Raw genomic sequence first — 18,799 nt, forward strand, 5'->3', positions numbered from 1 at the left:
TTTTCCACAATCACACATCACGCGTTTGCTTTTGACATAATTTTGACCTTAATGAGAATTCAAAGAACATATCTATCAAATTAAGGATTATTGTCATACAATGTTCTGCTCTGTTACCTTATTTCTATATGGTATGATAAAGTCAAATGTTGGAAGAAAAAAAAAAAGAAGGGGAGATACCATCTTGAAGTTTATGACAATTCAATTGGGACATGATTAAGGATTCTAGTCTTCACTAAAATCAAAAGGCAAAATAGGAGAAAAATCAAGGAAAGAGGTTAATAATTGGAATATTTGACTACACCCTTAATTGGGATTATTTTGTTCTCATCAAAATAAATATATAAGTTATAGACGAATACCCATATCAATTGGATTAGAAGGCTTCACAATTAGTTTTAAATTGTAAAGTCTACAATTGAAATACAATGGCATGAGAGATGTGTCACATCACACCACATTTTTATTTTTTCATTTTTAAAATTTGTATGACTTTTTCTTCATCATTAGATATGAATTGTAAACTCTAAGAAATTGCGGATTCCCCAAATCCATATCAAAAATATTGTTTACATCAATTGCAAGTATAATTCTCTGTGATATTTTTTTTTAAAAAAAAGATATTATTTACATATTACAGCATTCTAATTAAAATTTAATTATTTTCTCTTAATTTTCCAACTAATTATCCAAATTAGATACTAATTATTAACTAGATTAAATTGAAACTACGTAGAGTCATTGATATAATGTGAATCAAAAGATCCCCAAAAAAAAAGTCAAAATTTACCCTAGTCGTGTTTCCCTATCAATCAAACTTGGTCTCTCAAGTAATAATTGAATTTTCCATGCCCAATTTCATGCACTCATTATTTTCATCATAGATTGTTGACCAAACCGATTGCGAACACATTTCATGCCTATCTTAAACTCCCCACATACAAAAGAACATATATAAAAAGATTAACTAAAGTAAAAAAGAAACATGGAAGATAAAGAAACACATCACCTCCCCAAACCCTACCCCTTGAAAAAGAAAAGTAAAAAAGTGGAAGAAGAAGAAAACGAGTTAGGACCAAACAAAAAGCAAGTAAACGTAGATAACAGGTTGGATTCCCACATCGATCGACCACACCCTCGCTTCTTTTTTACCCACTATTGTTGCTTTGCATTGCTTACACATCACCCAAGTTACACGTATCTCTCTCTCTCCCTCTCTCTGTGTATCTATATATATATATATATGTAAACTTTTCCAAACCTATGTACATGTGTGTTAGTTTTCACCATGACGACAGATAAAGAGAAACAAAACAAAGAAAAACTTGCTAAAAAGATTCCAAATTGTGGATTAAAGAAAGTGTTAGATGATATCCCACGTCAAGTATGGACACGCACACAGATATATATATATATATATATATATATATATATATATATAGACACATATAATCATGAAAATATATAGAATCAAGTGTGCATTGGATGCATGATATGATGATCTAATGAACTTTCAGTAGTTGTTCAACTTAAGCACGAGGCCAATGTCAACACATTGTCATCATAATAGTAAATTTTAGTATTGAATCCCATAAAGAAGGGCCATATGTATGTGACTTAACACCAGCATGTACTATTCTATTACTATAAGTGAAATTAGAAATTTATTGGCAAACCAACCCAAATAGTACTATCAATTAGTGCTGCATGTTCCAACATTCATTTGCATTTTCTTCGAAATTTCAGATGACGCATAGATTTACTTTTCAAATTAGTGTTTGTACCATCATGGGCCACTAGCCTGCCACTTTCACTTTTATGTTACAAAATGTTAATAAAATATCTTCAAAGGTTAGGTTTTATATGCCAAACACTAGGAAGATCCTATATATGATGCCTCAAACAAAAGCTCCAATGTGGGAATCATATATATATATATATGATTCCCACAAAAATGAACATATAACTTTACACAAGCACCACTTTTTGATTGGTTTCTTGCAATGAATAATATATTTCCATAGTACATTGTACATACATATAGCTCCATATGAAATTATTATAAAAATACAAAGTTGTAAGCATCAAATGGAACATATCTCACTCTAGTACAAAGTTTGGAGTGCCCTTTTATATATTTTAGCTAAAGTGGATTGCTAAATGATGACTAAATGGAAGTGATTGATAAAGTGGTGATGCTTTTTAAGTACTAAAGCATCAATCTTTGTATTAAAAATTTCTTTAAATTTTGACAATGAACCTAATTCAAGTACATAACCAGCATATATACCCAATTAGCTAGTTATTCTCGGTCTAAAAATTCGCACAACTATACGTCAGTAGTGATGAGGTTGTGACGTCGATGGTGAACCTCTTGGATCCTGCAGGAACAATGAAACGGGCGGTCCTTCGTGACCCGAGAATACTCCAACACTCAAATCAACATTCTTCAAAAGAGAAATCAAAGTAATGAATTCTTAGTACGCACCTCATCTCAGGTGGATGATGCCTTTTATAGGCGCTGTGGAGTGTGTCAATTGAGATTTTCTTATCCCAGATTCTTCGTTTGAAATTTCAATAATGATTCATCTTAATCTTCACTTGGTTTAAACTCGAAAATTAATGCTTTGAATTCAAATACACATTTATTTACTTAAGGAAATTCTCTGTGATGTTTTCCCTCCACGGGTTGGGTCTAGGTACATGCTTACTCATGTCACGCATGCTTGTTGGGATTACGAGACTATTGAGATTTTCACGTTATCCTTTCATTGGATTGACTCCTAGTTCGACTACTCTCTGGATTGTCTCTAAGAAATCATTCCCTCTGTATGTCACCTATCATGCTGATTAGGCTTGTATTTTTTATTCATCCAAAGTTATTGGGAATAAAAGAAAATAAAATCTTACAAAATTTAAGTCTTTTCTGTAATTGAGATCATATGCATGATATGACACAACACTATCTAAATTAAACATTCTTATTTATAGTCTATATCATGACTCACTGTTTTATTGTGGAATTTCACCTAAATTGGATGTAAAGTCTCTAGTGTTGTTGGTTTCACACATGAACTTGCATGCATGCCTAGCATGATAGACATTAATTCATGGATTTAGGTTGTTGATTCTTTGCTTTCTATCTTTTCAAATTATCAAAGTGTGTTCCAAGGGAAAATTAAGGACCAAGTCATCGTGGGGGACACGACTTAATTTCAGATATCTTGTCTCATTTATGTACACATACAACTATTATTCTACCGTGTGAATAATGGAAGAGATGACATTTAGCCACACGTGTCACTTTCACAATTAAATTTGAACCAAAAGAAATAGATTTTTAATGTATATATTTTTTGAAAAAAAAAATGGTTGAAATAAAAAAAGTTATTTTGTTGATCATTTTCCCTATTTTTTTATTATTTAAAACATTGCATGAAATTGAAAGTTGTTGGTCTTTTTCTTTCACTAATTAAGCTATTTTTTTTTCTTTTTTTTAACACAAATTTTGTTTAATTTATTTTGAAAGAAATAAAGCCACCTACTATAATTCTCTCACATAGTTTCATTAAATATATATATTTTGGTACATATAGCTTGATTTTTCCTGCTTATGGAGTTGCTCTTCAAATTAAATGCACAAGAGGAATCAAATAATTTGGTCCAAATATTATCACCTTCAATTTTCATACCAGCACAAAATGCTTGAGAAAGAGATAAGAACCCTATCTAGCTAGTTGTACCAAGAATTAATTCAACGGTTTAATTTGTTGCTTACTAATGCATGTATACAGTAGCAAGAATAATTGACAAACCAAAGTATATTGTATATTGAAAATGAGAAAAGTTTGACAAGGAAATTAGTGATGGATGAATGTGAACCAAACCCAAACTGATGTAGACACACAATATTTTTGTGATGTCGTTTTCTTTGGAATTTCTCTTTTGGAGGCTATCACGACATACATTTACATTGTACTGCAATATAATTTTGTATTTATTATTAGTCATTATATATTGTCACTTCTCCATTAGAAATAAAAAAAAGTAATGTCATATTAATATTTATGTCACACACACAACCAACCAATCTTATATAATGTTTATATCAAAAAAAAAAAAAAAAACCAATCTTATATAATTGTTGATGTTGATGTGTTTCATATAATTATTTGAAGTATTGATTTGATATTAGATTTTGAGATCTGATTAGTAGTTATTTGGCATTTAGTCATCCTACATTTTCACTAATTAATTAATTATACCTCTCTCTCTCTCTCAGTAACAAAAACTGTTTTTTGACTTAATATACACGGATTAATTGATGTGATATGTATGAATATGAATATATTGTTGAAATATCAGAGAGAGAGAGAGAGAGAATCAACAATATTTACTGGTACCAAACCACCCTATCAAACTTTGTGCGAACTAAATTCGTAGAAGCCATCAATGGGACCTCCTATTGTAGAATTTTTGGTATAAGTTTGGAACACCCATTTGAAAAAAAGGCAGTCTTGAAGATAACCTAATTAACTATTTAATTGTCAATATCCATTCAAGTTGAAAAGTACTGAAAGTGATTTGACCGACCAACATTTTTCTTTCATAATGCGATAACGTTCCACCTCATATTTGGGGTTGGATGTGATATATATATAAACATTTTGGGTAGGTAATTATCTTGTCTTTTATGACAATATATATTCATGATGTGATTTCTCTTTAATATGACATTTGACATGTAACAAGATAAGTAGTATAGGACATGAATTAGAGGCACCCGTGAATCTTATTCTTAACGTAAAATTAATATTGCGTCGGTAGATATGAATCGATCATTGTAATAATTAATAAAACCAAACAGATTGTGATTGATCATGCTGTTTCTTTATATAATAAATATATACACACAAATCAATCTGTAGAGGCTGCTGTGTTTTGATGCATGTACATGATAGATAAGTTTTGTGCATATATATATATATGTGGTATAGTTATGTCATGTATTGCGGTCTAAATAATGTGGTGAAGCCATTTTCAAGACATTAATAATGCTAGTGATTGTTTCTTGCAAGTTGAATGTGTTTAGATAGAAAGAAAAAGGAACAATCCAAGAAGATGTACAAAGAATCAAACAAGTACCAAAATTATGCACAAACTAAAAGAAATTGAACAAAAAACAAATGTTAGGTTTGGTGATCTGGATTGCAAAGAAATCGCACGGTGTTCCTGTCATTTTCATTGGACATCACATATATATTGATGACAATAATGTAATGTCACAGTAGTACTTAATTAATTGATACACTAAGTGAATTGAGGAGGTCACTTTTTGACTAAGTTTAAGCTAATCATATATATATTGTTTTGGTGCTTAAAGCATCTTAAATTAGGTGATGTATATATCATGAATCTATAGCATCTCTAGTCATCATCACCAACTAATTTTACTATTTAACATCTTTTATATATATAAAAATTACCACTAGTTTTAAATAATGATTAAGCAAAGAAAATATATTGTTGGATGCTCTGTTATTCTTAAGCAAGAGATCTATAAATAGATATTATTGTTGGAATTCTAATAATTTTTATTTTGTTTTGTTTTATTTTATTTTATTTTTGGTAACCGATGAATCACGTAGCCTAACATGCCTTTTAGACAATTAAGTGGACGTAAATCTCACGCCGTAAAAAAACCCTTACCATGATGGTGACAGGTAAAATTGGGTTGAAACTCATGCTAGTAAAGGTCTGAAAGTGAGACAAACCCATGAAGCCATGAATCCACGAAGAAATATCTCAGCGGCCAACTAGTTTGTTTGGACTCCCAATCTCGGGCACCATAACCTAAATCCAGAGAGATAACTAACTAGCATTTCACATCATTTATACATATTCTAACACAAACAAGCATTAGTGTCAATGACACACACCATGCTTCACACACTCTTTTTTTTTTCTTTGCCGAAAAGGAACAAACTAATTTAAACACAAGTGTGTAGGTTTGTTAAATTCACAAGAAGTGCATTGTACAACAACTTGATCATTCAATTCCAGTGTTATGTCCGTTCCTTTCATAGCATAAGACGGTAATCGTTTTGTTTGCTCCTACTGTTTTTTCTTCTCTCTGAACGGGTCCTGCTGGCCCATGCATGGCCAGTTGATTACAGTTTGGGCCCATACTGTTGACGGCCCGTTTACTTTTGTGGGCCTGTAAATAATGCAGTGTAGTGTGGACTGAGACTATATATATATATATATAGTCAATATTGTCATAAATGTTTTGGTTGGAGCAGTAAAGGTCACGAGTCAAGTTCTAACCTGGATCAATGTTTCTTCCTCGTGCGTTCCATAGTATAACAATTTCTGGTCATTAATTCCAACAATTATAGGTAAACGGATAGATGGGGTTATGGAAATCCACGGTCAATACCTAGAAATGGAGTGGTAGACCATTCTTTTTTGACCAAAAAGAGATGGAAAATTACATGGTAGGTATAGTCAGCATTCAGCACGACCAAAACATAACTGGGTTTTGGTAATGATATTATGATATTTAGAGGAAGAAAAGAAAAACAAAGTAATTCTGATGTAGTATTGAGTACCAGCTATCGTGAAGAGTTTTGAGTCATGGTGATTGATTTGTCCAAGACAAGAATGCTTGGTTGGTCATACTCAATAGGAGACGGAGCATGTTGGATTCTTGAACTTGGTCTGTATTTTGTGGGCCGAATACAGCCCATATAGAGGAGAAAGAGGCCCAAGAGAGAGAAAAAAACACATAAAAGAAAATATTTATATAGTAGTAATTTGAGTGTATCATTTATGCAATTCATGGTTTGTGCATGAATTAAATTAGTACCTTACAGAATCATATATTCATTAAGTGATGATGAAGGAAAAATTCAAAAATATTAATATTTATTGAAATAAAAGTATTAAATTCAGTAGGGAATATTTGTTGTACATAAGAATGATTGTGTTGGTGATTGTAAACTAAATATTTTGATTAGAAGATTCACATTCTACTCGTCATATTGATACGCTCTCACTTAGCTCTCACTTTGGCCGGGTAACGAAGCCCAGTTTGAAGGTGATATGATGTGGTGTTTGTTTTATAAAGGAAAGTTTTCTTCGGTAAGTTTCTTTTCAAACATATATATGACGACTATCTCTAACGGTTCTATTGAAGATCCGTTTGGTAGATGGTTGAGTTGATTTTCAATGTTAGTGGAAAAGTTGTAAAAAAAAAATTGAGCTTAAAACTGTGTAATATGCTGTGAAGAGATGTTTGGTGAACTACAAGCTGACACTAGCGGAAAAAACTTTCAATTAAAGTATTATCTTAAATTTTATAATATTAGATCTTAAGATTATTATAAAAAATTTTGTTATTATAATACGATTTTTAATCTTAAATTTAATTTAACAAATATAGTTTATGATTAAAATTAATTTTAAGCATAAATTATAAATATGTTAGAAATATTTTATTTTTATATAGTAATAATATAAAATGTTAACTGTAAACTTATTAGGTATAAAAGTAAAAGTATTAAAAAAGAAATATTTTATATATGTTAAATTAAAAGTATTTTAGATATTCAAAAAAAAGTATTTTATAAAATAAAAAGTATTAAATGGATGAGACAAAAATGGGGCCATGTTGTAAACTTTTAATCATCACTGTGCCCACGATAAAAAGGAAAGAAAGATTTGCGCATTTTCGATGTATTCTAAAACGGATCCATTGCACAACACACACGCTAAGGGCATCTCCAACAAGAGGTATAAAAATGGATATGCATAATTGTACTATGCTTACTTGAATAGTGATATACAAACCCATATACATATTTTAATGGAATCTCACTCCAACAATGAGTATGTAAAATTGGTTTCCATCTAATTTACCACTTTTTTTTATTATTTTTAATTAATGTATAAATATGTGTAGCCTTCATTCATCATTTTGTGTCAAATCATTGTGTATTTTACATAAAAATCTTATCACAAACTTCAAACTTCTCCATGGATCACCCAAATGTTAGTTCTGAGATTTTGAGGGAATTCCTTGCCTTTGAGTCCGACTCTAAAGATGAGTTGGAGCAGCTTTTTAATGCACGAGAGACAGATGATCAAGAAGCAAATGGGAGGAGACGAACTGGCCACCGTGGTTCCATTCCAGGCCATAGAATTGTTCAACGTAATCATGTTGACGGTCACTCTAGATTGTGGAATGACTATTTCAAGCCAGATCATGTTTACCACGAAGGTCTATTCAGGAGAAGATTTCGAATGAGTCGAAATCTTTTTCTCCATATTGCAAATGCTGTGGTAGCGAATGATGCATATTTTGTCCAGAGACGGAATGCAGCTGGAGTATTAGGGCTCTCTGCTCTTCAAAAGATCACCGCAGCGGTTAGGATCCTTGCATACGGGAGTCCAGCAGACTCTTTGGACGAGTATATACAGATTGGTGAGAGTACTGCAATTGCAAGTTTAAAAAGATTTGTTAAAGGAGTCGTTACAGTATTAGGAGAAAGGTACCTGAGGGCACCCGACCAAAACGATGTTCAACGTTTATTAGCACAAAATGAAGAACGTGGTTTTCCTGGTATGCTTGGAAGTATTGATTGTATGCACTGGCAATGGAGGAATTGCCCAACTGCCTGGCAAGGGATGTATACTGGACATTGTCGTTCGCCCACCATTATTTTGGAAGCAGTGGCATCACGTGATCTGTGGATTTGGCATGCTTTTTTTGGAATGCCAGGGTCTCTAAATGATATCAATGTGCTTCAAAGATCTCCTGTATTCGCCGCACTAGCTAATGGTAGTGCACCTGAAGCAATTTACATGATTAATGGACATCATTACAATATGGGATATTATCTCGCCGATGGAATATATCCCCGTTGGTCAACGTTCGTGAAAACAATTCCATGCCCACAATGCCCAAAAAGGAAACATTTTGCTAAAATGCAAGAAACTGCGCGGAAGGACGTAGAACGAGCTTTTGGGGTCCTACAAGCTCGTTTTGTCATAACACGTGGATCTGCAAGATATAGGGACATTGATACACTTGATGATATTATGACAGCTTGCATAATATTACATAATATGATCGTTGAGGAAAACGGAGGTTCCGACCACATAGACTTTGAGGGTCTCACAACTCCACCGACCATGTCACGTACTCAAACAACTGAGTTTACAAGTTTCATCCAAACACATCATCAAATTAGAGATGCTTCAACCCATTCACAATTGCAAGATGACCTTGTAGAGCACTTATGGGCTCGTTTAGGCTCATCCGATTGAGGCCACTATAATATATAGTTTGTGGGTAGATCTGAAAAAGCCCTCACGAGACTAAAACTCGTCCACTAAGGTTTCCTTAGGGGTTTAAAGGCTTGTTGCATGTGCTAAATGTAACCGCGATTCCTGCGTCAGTGAGTTAGGTTATGTAGTAAAAGCAGTGTTATTTTAGGATTATGGGTTTAGGAATGATAATATATGATACTTTGTTTCCCTAAGTTCAATCTGACTCCAAATAGAAAAGAACAACCTAAAAGGTTGAACTCTACCACTACATGATAAAAGCCTGTTGTTTAGTCAACAAAAGAATAACATCTCTGCATTGATACTATCTTGAATACAAGCCAAAATAGAAGTCCACAACATCTTAATCAAATATTGTTCATACCTGACAAAAGCAAATAAAAGATTGTCCAATAATACATATGCCTCAATCATGATCAGAACCTCAATTATACATAAAGCTCAATAATACATAGTCTAAAACATAAAGACATTAGTACAATTAAAAAGCTCAAACATAACCCTTTTTTTCCATTATCTCAATCCTAGCATTCTTCCAATACTCAGCCACCATGGGATCCATGCCTTTAAGGTCTTTAGACATAACTTCAATTTCCCAATTCCTCTCCATCTCCCTTTCTTTTAGCTCTCTATTTCGTTGTTGTTCAAGTAGAGCTCTGTCACGTTGTTCAAATTTTGCGCGTTCGACATCAATTTTCTCTTTCAAGATCTCATCCGAAATGGAGGACTTTGATCCACTTGTAGCAAGTTTTTTTGCGGCCTTTGTGCCTAATGGTCTATCTTGATTAATTGAACGTTCATCATCATCTCCGCCAATCGATGACTCGTGAGTGTCATGTAGGGAGACACTAGAAGTCTTATGCCTCTTGTTTGAGAGAGTTTCTTGCCATTTGACTTCTTCCTTCAATAAAATTCAACAATGTTCAAGCATAAATGGTTTACGCTCTAATTTAGCGTACATGGATTTTGCATTATCAAGCTGTATCAGAAATAGCAGAACCCCAAATTGTCAAATATCATCAAATGGCAAGAAACATCAATAAGAAACAACAATATGAACAAAAATTCCAGTACAAATTTAGTCACATATTTATAAGTAGGAAAAATTACCATTCCTTGTTCGGTTTGTCCGCTAGGGTGTCTTCCTTCAATTTGGCTTAAATATCCAGAAAATTTTTGACACTTCTTGTTAATGTCAATCCACCTTTGTTTTAGCGATGCTTGGGTGCGGGGGCCTCCATGGGTGTTGAAAAATTCATTAATTCTTTGCCAATATCTGTTAGAATTTTGAGCATTCCCTTGAATTGAATCTTTGCTGGTATTTAGCCAAGCGGACACAAGGAGTTTATCATCGTCAATTGAGAAATTTTGACTTCTTCGACTAGTTCTTGTTGAAGGCACAACCTCGGATGGAATTTGTGAATCCAATTGATCAATATGATGATCATCGTCTAATTCATCACTCATGAGCAACGATGCATATGAATTGTATAGGGAATTCATATCTGATCAAATTGAAGAAACAATTCAACAATATAGATAATAAGCCCATATAACCAATTCAGAGCTTTCAAAACATCACGCATGAATTCATCAAGTTGGTTTTACTCTGAGAAGTTATTTGTAATCTATATATATGTCGAAGTTAAACCAATCAATTCAAACCCAAAGATTGCTCAACTTCACCATCAAACCCAAGCTCTGTTCAAACAGCACAACAATTACCCATAAGAAAATATTAAACGAACTAATATTCATCTATAGAACCCAAACTACGTTTAGAATGAGCCTTAATTCTTAAAGCCACTAACCAATCCATCAACACAAGTTGTTCTACAGAAAAATAAAGTCATCAACTGCATAGGCCATAATCAAAAGTAAACGCACACAAGTATGTTGACACAATAAAATTACCCAAATAAAAAATTAATTCCAATCACATCCTCTATCACTTAAAGCCAATCCTTATCAAAGGAGGAAATAGAATAGAAAAATCTACCTTCTTTTTTCCTTCCTGTTGATTCCCCCCGACAATAAAGCTGCACTTCCTTCTAACAAGTGGCTGAGAGTTAGCAAGCAACCTTTGGCCTCTTGGTTCGCTGTCCCCTTCCTTTTCGGTTCGGCCACCGTACGGCACCTGAACTCGAAGCTACGATCAGATCCAATCTCAACACAATTTCGGTATATCAGAAGCTTATAAACATGCAAATGCAGAGATCTCAAACTATTCCTCTGCCAAATTGGAAATAGTGATGTGGGAGCAAGAGAAATGACAGTGTTGGTGAGCGAATTGCGATCATAAATGTGAACATTTATACTTGGTTTTCGGCACTATTCATAGCCGTTGCTCAACACCCGCGCTGGTTTGCGACCTTCGTCTCTCTCCTTGCCAGAGTCGCAAATATGGGAACCAGAAATGGGGTCGTAAATTTCCGAATCGGTTTGCGACCTCTGTTGGCTTGACGAAAATGACGAAATGGGTATGCAAATCGTCCGTTATCCATTTACGAACTGCTTTACGACTCTGGTTGGAGATGCCCTAAACCCATCAATAAAGACAGAGACAAAATGTCTATTGTGCCCCTCATTCTTAATCTTAACTCCGTAGGTTATTCATAAAAAAGTAGTAATAATTAGTTCTAACGATAAAAAAAAAAGAGAATAATTAAATTAAGGGAAATAAAGTTGCAGTAACATATTAACATGCCCTTTCCTGATAGGATTAGGAACAAGGAAATACAACATGTTACAATGTTAACCACAAATGACATTATGACTCCCAATATTACAACCACAAGTAGCAAGAGCTAAACTGACATGTTAATGTGATAGTAGAATGTTGTCATATTCAACATCGCCTCTAAAACTTAGAGAATGATCGAGTCCATCTCCTTGACCAAATGTTCGATAAGCTCAGCCTCTCCTACCCTCCACGCAAACACCTTTTTTTTCATATTTCCATATCACGCCCTCATCCCATCAAAAACTACGTGCAACCTCTTCATCCTCACAAACATATCCAAGGTAGTATGCCATAACATAAACATAAACCATGAGCACATAGAACCCAACATAGGCACCGTAATATTGTATGGGAAGGAATAAAAAGTAGAAGCAACAATCCTCATACATATTAAGAGGAAACCAATCTGAACCACCAAGTTATTTATAATTGAATGAGTTTTAAAACTTAAGGAAAGACCATAGTTTGCTAGGGAGTGAAATTGAATCATTTTATAATAATTATCATGGAGCGGGAAGATGTGTTGGTGCGGTCGCATCAATATTTCATTATCATATGAGGTTACAAGATTTGTTTTGCCATTCAACCTTATATGAAAATAAGTGGAATATTGAGGTTAGCATCCACCAAATAACATTTAAAAAGCAACCCGCTCCATAATAGATCTATATACATATAGATCATGTGGATGCTCTGCATAAATTTGAAAATGTTTACCAAGATATATGGTAGAATTGTAATTTGTTGGAGAACAATCGGGAGAAATACCTATATAAAATAACAATGTATGTGTTGTGCTTTATTTGCATTTGGATTTTAGTCATGTTGTATTATACTGTAATGGACATGTTTGTAAAGTTGAAGAGAATGCAAGATGATTTTAGTGTGCTGAGTGTGAGGTACAACAATTTAGGGAGAGAGGTAATTAATCGAGAGATGGTGAAACTCCTCTAAAATTGAAGTTTTTACAGTAGGCATATTATTATTCCCATAATTGTACATATTCAACAAGATACCATTGCGGCTTTTACTAGTTATCGCAATGTTGTTAATATTGTTGGTAGTCGTAATACCATTTGAGGTTAATATTGTCACATGTGCTAATTATTTATTCCTAATTTTATTTATGGTGGCAAAAAAATTAAAATCATTATTCTTATAGTTTTTGTTTTGATTTTGTAGAAATATCTGACACTTGCAAATGATTAAATCTACCAATCACACTAGAACAAAGGTTACAAGTGATATGATAAAGTTTGAAGATTGGATTTAGATGAGTGATAGAAATTTGTCTTTCATTTTTATCTGAAATATCACATGTTTTAACTTTGAAGATTATTGGAAATAAGAAAATTATATTCAACTTGTTCTTTGTATTCTATTTCAGACTAGTTATTCTTTATCTTTCCCAAGAAATGACATTTGTTTTCTTTGTCATCGTTTTCAAGAGAGTTCCTTTCAAAGTAATATAAACTCTTCATTAGGTTCATCATCTTTCCAAAACGAGGTGTGCTCATAAAAGTTACTATTTGCTTAGGAAGATTATCATCTATTGTCTCTTAGTGATTGTAAGCCAGGTTGATGTTTTCTTGACGAGGATTTGCTTTAAAAAACAGAGAGGAGGTTATCATGGCAAATAGTAACTTTTAAAAACCTCTACTCCATAGTACACCTATTTCTTTAGAAGAAGGCAAAAATGGAAGTGGTTTCATGAATCGATAAGCCTCACTCGTGAAGGATGACTAAGTCGAGGAGGGTTGGACACAATAATCCCAATATTCATGCACCATAGAAAAAGAGTGAGGGTTTGCGATTTCTGTATACCATTTTCAATAATTTAATTTTTGTGCATCTTGTAGAGTGTAAAAAAAAATGAACTATTCTGTAAACTCCTCTCACTTACATTAATAGTTATGTAATTCATTTTTGTCTTTTCTTCTGTGTCAATATATGTTGTAGTGATCGATCTAGCTACTCCAGATACATGAATCGTGCTGAGAAGAATAAACATTCAGAAGGAGATAAACAGTAGGGGAAAGGAAGAGTTGTGAAGTGTGAACGATAGCCAATAATTCTACCATAAATTGTATTTAATTCAATTTCATTTTAAAACAAAAACATTAATGTCAGACAAAAGGCGATTCACATTTGCATGAAGTGGGCGAAAAATCAAGCAATTAACTTAAGTTGAAAATCAAAATACACTTGGCAATTATATGATGAACTTAAGAGCTGACATGGCAACATCTAGAGCATTTGTTTATTTAGTAATTATACAATGTATATGATATCAAACTAAAAAAGTGTCGCGTCCATTTTAAATTTTGGATTCCATACTTATTGTTAACAAAGAAAAATGCTTGAAATCCTCAGTTTATGACAGGGCTGTCAAAAAAAACCACACAAACCGAACCGATCGTCAGACCGATCGATTGGTGGGTTATTATAAATATATGTTAGTGAGGACTGATCGAAAATCCGAAAAAACGATCAAAATGTCAATAATTGACCGAACGATCGGTTAAATTTATGTTAAAAAATTGAAAAAAATTGACTGAACCGACCATTTGACACCCCTAGTTTATGACCCAAATTCATCCGGAGTATTGGATGTTAAGTAAGTCCTACAAATATATTTATAATTAATGACTATCACATATGCCATATATATTGAGCTTAAAATATGAGTCCGGTTACATTGTTCTATTACAAATAAATTGCATCCTCCTCTTTATTGAACGAGGAACTGTAGGAGGTGAAAATCTCATGTACGATTATGTAACAATAAGAGTGACTTATCTGTGAACTAAAATATTTATTAATCACAACATTCTCCTCTTTATTATTTACTTTTTCAATTAAAATATTTATTAACCACTTTTGTGTCCTCAACCCTCATATTTATTAAAATGTTATCAGAATCGGATTGACCCGCCGGTTTTACAAGTGAACAATCAAATATGAGTCAATTGACCTGAACGGTAAGCATCAATCCAACCTCATGCAATTCCCAACACACAATGCAACACTCATTCCAGAATGAGCAAGCCATTGGACCACCTGAGGAGTTCCCATCCAGACTCCAAAAGATTCGAAGCACTGCGTAAATTTAACACAATCACCTGCAAGTACCATAACTTGAACCATTCTTAAAAAGGAACAACTCAAGCGCAAAAGAATCTCACAACATAATAAAGGCTTAAAGAGGTCCAGTCATGCAAAAAACAATTCCTTCTGGATCGAATAGCCGAATGGCTAAATTTGTCTACATACAAAGCCATACAATATAATTGATAGCTGCCTTAAAGTAATATCGCAAAGAAAGTATAGTTTTGAAAGCCTCTTCAAGAACCGCATTTTACTTCCCACAGTTGAACCCCTTGCAAACAGAGAGCACGATGATGAGGATCAAGGCAATCACTATTCCCAAAACAATGAGCTTGATCTTCATGTTCTGTAGCCACATTTTCCTTCTCATCTTTGTTCCTGTGTTACGAAAGTCTTGTGCCTGGAAGAGCATAACAATTCAGCCAGCATAGCTAAGCATAAGTCCAATTTTTCTCTATACAAACAAAATAAAGACCATCTTTGTTCACCGGCCACACATGATCACCCAAACAAGAAATTTTCTTTTGCGCAACAGAATTTTCCAGCTAAGCAAATGATCTGTATAAGCAACTTCAGAATACTTCATGAAAGTGATACACAAGAAACTATACTGGAGAGAGTCATTTACAGCACCACAAAAGTCCAAGACTGCAAGTAATGCGAAAAAAAAATAGCATGAAAAAAGAAGAAGATTTAAGGCTAGCAACAAAAATCATGACCTCACATGAAAATTTTAACTTAGCCAACCTTGATTCATACATTAAAAACATCCACTTGAGTCATAAGAAGTTAAAAATAAAAAGATACATAGGTGCATGAGAGAAAATAGAGTATTCAAGACCTGATTATGAAGGTTCTCAGTCTTATCCACCAGAAGCTCTATCTTTTCCCCTCTATCAAGAACCTACAAATATACAATCAGGTAGCATTATTACGAAGAAAGTAGCAAGCAAGGAAGTCAAAGATTTTTGAGGAAAGCAAGCTATGGGGTACCAGTTGTACTCCTGACATGCCATTTACCATTTATGAGCTAATATCTGACCTTTGCAATAAGAAACGACATCTTGTGCATGTATTTAAATCTCAAAAAGTCATGAGCTAACAAAAATTGGTATGCCCTGATCAACATAGCATAGGAATCCATTACCAAAAGGGACACATTCCAATATCATACAACCATGGTCTTCTAGAGACCCAAGAAAAAAGACACACGACACAAAACAAGAAATGACAACTTCAAGTAAACTTCAATTGAGAGGAAATGGAATATGAGATAGCTCCATGGTCAAGATAACATCAGGTGCCAAACTTAGACCAAGACAATAAGTATAAGGCAACACAAAAAAAAAAAAAAAAAATCATAGTTTAGAACCTTCTTTTTGAGAAGAGACATTAGACATATGCCTTCATAAACTTAAAAAAACAAGTAAGTATGGTTTCAACCTCCTAATAGACTAACCATTGCAAAATATTTTGATTACTGGCCATGTATTCAACGAAATAAAATTACTTGGCAAACCTTGAATCATCATCATCATCTCTGGACGATCATTTTTATTTGTGGTTTGAAGTGTAAACAAAGCTTCAATAAAAAAGGCATTAGGCATTCTTTTGAATGGTGACATGAAAAAATTTAAATCTAACAAGTTTTTACTGCAGCCATTTCAACAACTCAAGTAGCAGATGCCTATAGAGAATGGAGTTTACCTTTTCGATATTTTCCATCATTACTCCTTTTACTTCTGAAACCTGGGCTTTCACTTTGGCAAGCTTATTTATCTCTTCAGGATGATCAATACAATACTGCATATGTTCCTTCAATTTTGGCCTGCAATAAGTCATTTAGACATTACCTACAAGCATACAAGACCAAGAAGGATTCCCAGCAAAGATTTCCAAGAACTTAAGAGTAGAATACCCAAATTCCTTGGTTAGGCTATTGGGAGGAGCTGTAGCAGCTTTTCCACTTCCATATTTTGACACAAAGTCATCCTTGATACGCTCTAGAAAAGCCATTGGTACCTGTCTTCCTACTGATTCATCTGCAACTATACAATATGCTGCAATACAGAATATCAGAAGCCTACATGTTAAAAGTATTATGAAAATACACGATAAGCCAAATGAATAACAAATTTAATGATACCTCTTATGCAACTTTTCTAGAGGTTATAAACACAAGTTACTTGAGCCGTGATCAAGACACAACATAAATAAGACAAACCAATTTTTTACATTCCTTTCTTTCTATACTAGTATTTGAGCCAAAAACATAATCAACCACGACTACTCTGAGGGAACAGATTCCAGAGTTTCTAATTCCATACACAATTCACAGTGAAAGGCAAGATAGAGACTCTACATACAATATACAAACATAGTGTATACACATTATAAAACCACAATTCATAACATCAGAAATAGAAGTCCCGACTACCACGATCCACTGAGTATCCAAAGCTTTGAAATACTATACTTCAACTTGACGAGCTCACTAATTGGACGCCACCAATTCCAGTTTCTTCCAACCAGGACCATTATCTCGGGAACCAGACAGAAGATCCAAAACCCCAAGCAGTGGTCTCCGAGAATTCATTCACACTCAAAGAAACAGACAGGCCCTTAGTCAAATGATAAAGAAGAAGCACAGCACGCCTTCATTTTAATTTCTATGAGTTCTTGTATCTAGCATATTCTCGGGAACCTAGGGAAAATGGAACGTAAAACAAAACGATGAGTTGAAAAGACGTACTGAAGCCGTTGTCGGCGAGGTAATTGAAAGTATGGCCATCGCAATTGTAAGTGAACTTGTTGTTTGTCGCAGGGAGCTTCTGAAGGCACTGAAACGCTATGGAATTGAAATTCCCACTGAATTCCGTGTACTCAGCGAGAATCACGTTTCCACGAGCAACGAAAGCGTAGATCAACGACTTCTGGCTCATCTTGTATCGCCACCTAGGGTTTGAAAGAGAAGCAGAGAGAGAGATCTGTAAGCTCTTTAGCTCCTTCAACGTTGATGCCAAAGGCAACACCCCTCAGTCTCTCTCTCTGAATCTAAACCACACCAATCGCTCCCTTCCTTCCTGGTGGAGCTTTTGCTCTGCTTTTGTTTTATTTTGTGAGAGAGACGCGTTCATTGAAAGGTAAAGTGGTGTGTTTTAATAAGTAGAGAGGAGAATTCAAGAGAAAGCATTGTATTTCTGTGTAAAAAGGAGAGTTACGACTTACGAGTATAATTAGTAGTTTTCTTTTTTTTTTTTTTTGGATCTGGAGTATAATTAGCAGCTTAATTTTAAATTTTTAATGAGAGGGAAGAATATCGGTAAGGCCGTTCTTATTTATTACTTTTGAGCATTTTTTTTAAAAATGATAAATTTGTGAGCAACATGATGTAGAATTCAAATGAATTCATGATCTCCACAGATCTCATACGCTGTATTAATTATTTTATTTTTTTATGAATGTAGATTTATTTATTAATCAAAGTTTAATTAAGAAAACTTGAATAAATTGATATATTGAGTGAGAATTTGTTATGAAGTGATAAATAATAATATAGCCATCAAAATCTATAACAATAATTAAGGGACGAAAATG

The 18,799-nt window shown here is 33.7% G+C and overlaps 3 protein-coding genes across 3 annotated transcripts; 1 reads left to right on the forward strand and 2 right to left on the reverse strand.

The window, feature by feature from the left end:
• Nucleotides 1-8,037: 8,037 nt before the first annotated feature.
• On the forward strand, nt 8,038-9,330 carry LOC119987843. The gene is made up of 2 exons (XM_038832746.1): nt 8,038-8,623; nt 8,837-9,330. The coding sequence occupies exons 1-2, from the start codon at nt 8,038-8,040 to the stop codon at nt 9,328-9,330; spliced, it is 1,080 nt and encodes a 359-aa protein (XP_038688674.1).
• A 364-nt stretch (nt 9,331-9,694) lies between these two features.
• LOC119988654 (glutathione S-transferase T3-like) lies at nt 9,695-11,484 on the reverse strand. The gene is made up of 2 exons (XM_038833769.1): nt 10,462-11,484; nt 9,695-10,330 (listed from the first exon to the last, which is right to left on the reverse strand). Exons 1-2 carry the CDS (start codon nt 10,852-10,854, stop codon nt 10,265-10,267), a joined length of 459 nt encoding a protein of 152 aa, XP_038689697.1. The 5' UTR covers nt 10,855-11,484; the 3' UTR covers nt 9,695-10,264.
• Nucleotides 11,485-15,258: 3,774 nt separating this feature from the next.
• Nucleotides 15,259-18,144, reverse strand: LOC119989324 (vesicle-associated membrane protein 722-like). The gene is made up of 5 exons (XM_038834766.1): nt 17,955-18,144; nt 17,121-17,262; nt 16,910-17,030; nt 16,044-16,106; nt 15,259-15,602 (listed from the first exon to the last, which is right to left on the reverse strand). Exons 1-5 carry the CDS (start codon nt 18,142-18,144, stop codon nt 15,453-15,455), a joined length of 666 nt encoding a protein of 221 aa, XP_038690694.1. The 3' UTR covers nt 15,259-15,452.
• Nucleotides 18,145-18,799: the final 655 nt, after the last annotated feature.

Source organism: Tripterygium wilfordii, chromosome 21, assembly GCF_013401445.1.
Source record: "Tripterygium wilfordii isolate XIE 37 chromosome 21, ASM1340144v1, whole genome shotgun sequence".
NCBI classification, from domain to species: Eukaryota; Viridiplantae; Streptophyta; class Magnoliopsida; order Celastrales; family Celastraceae; genus Tripterygium; species Tripterygium wilfordii.

What these genes read in the sequence shown, in the direction of transcription:
- LOC119987843 (XM_038832746.1), top strand. Translation starts at nt 8,038, where the DNA reads ATGGATCACCCAAATGTTAGTTCTGAGATTTTGAGGGAATTCCTTGCC. An exon ending in TGAAGAACGTGGTTTTCCTG is followed by an intron (nt 8,624 to 8,836) that starts GTATGCTTGGAA and finishes TCGCCGCACTAG; the next exon opens with CTAATGGTAGTGCACCTGAA.
- LOC119988654 (XM_038833769.1), bottom strand. Translation starts at nt 10,854, where the DNA reads ATGAATTCCCTATACAATTCATATGCATCGTTGCTCATGAGTGATGAA. An exon ending in GACAAACCGAACAAGGAATG is followed by an intron (nt 10,331 to 10,461) that starts GTAATTTTTCCT and finishes TTTCTGATACAG; the next exon opens with CTTGATAATGCAAAATCCAT.
- LOC119989324 (XM_038834766.1), bottom strand. Translation starts at nt 18,144, where the DNA reads ATGAGCCAGAAGTCGTTGATCTACGCTTTCGTTGCTCGTGGAAACGTG. An exon ending in CCTCGCCGACAACGGCTTCA is followed by an intron (nt 17,263 to 17,954) that starts GTACGTCTTTTC and finishes TCTGTATTGCAG; the next exon opens with CATATTGTATAGTTGCAGAT. An exon ending in TGATGGAAAATATCGAAAAG is followed by an intron (nt 16,107 to 16,909) that starts GTAAACTCCATT and finishes GTATATTTGTAG; the next exon opens with GTTCTTGATAGAGGGGAAAA.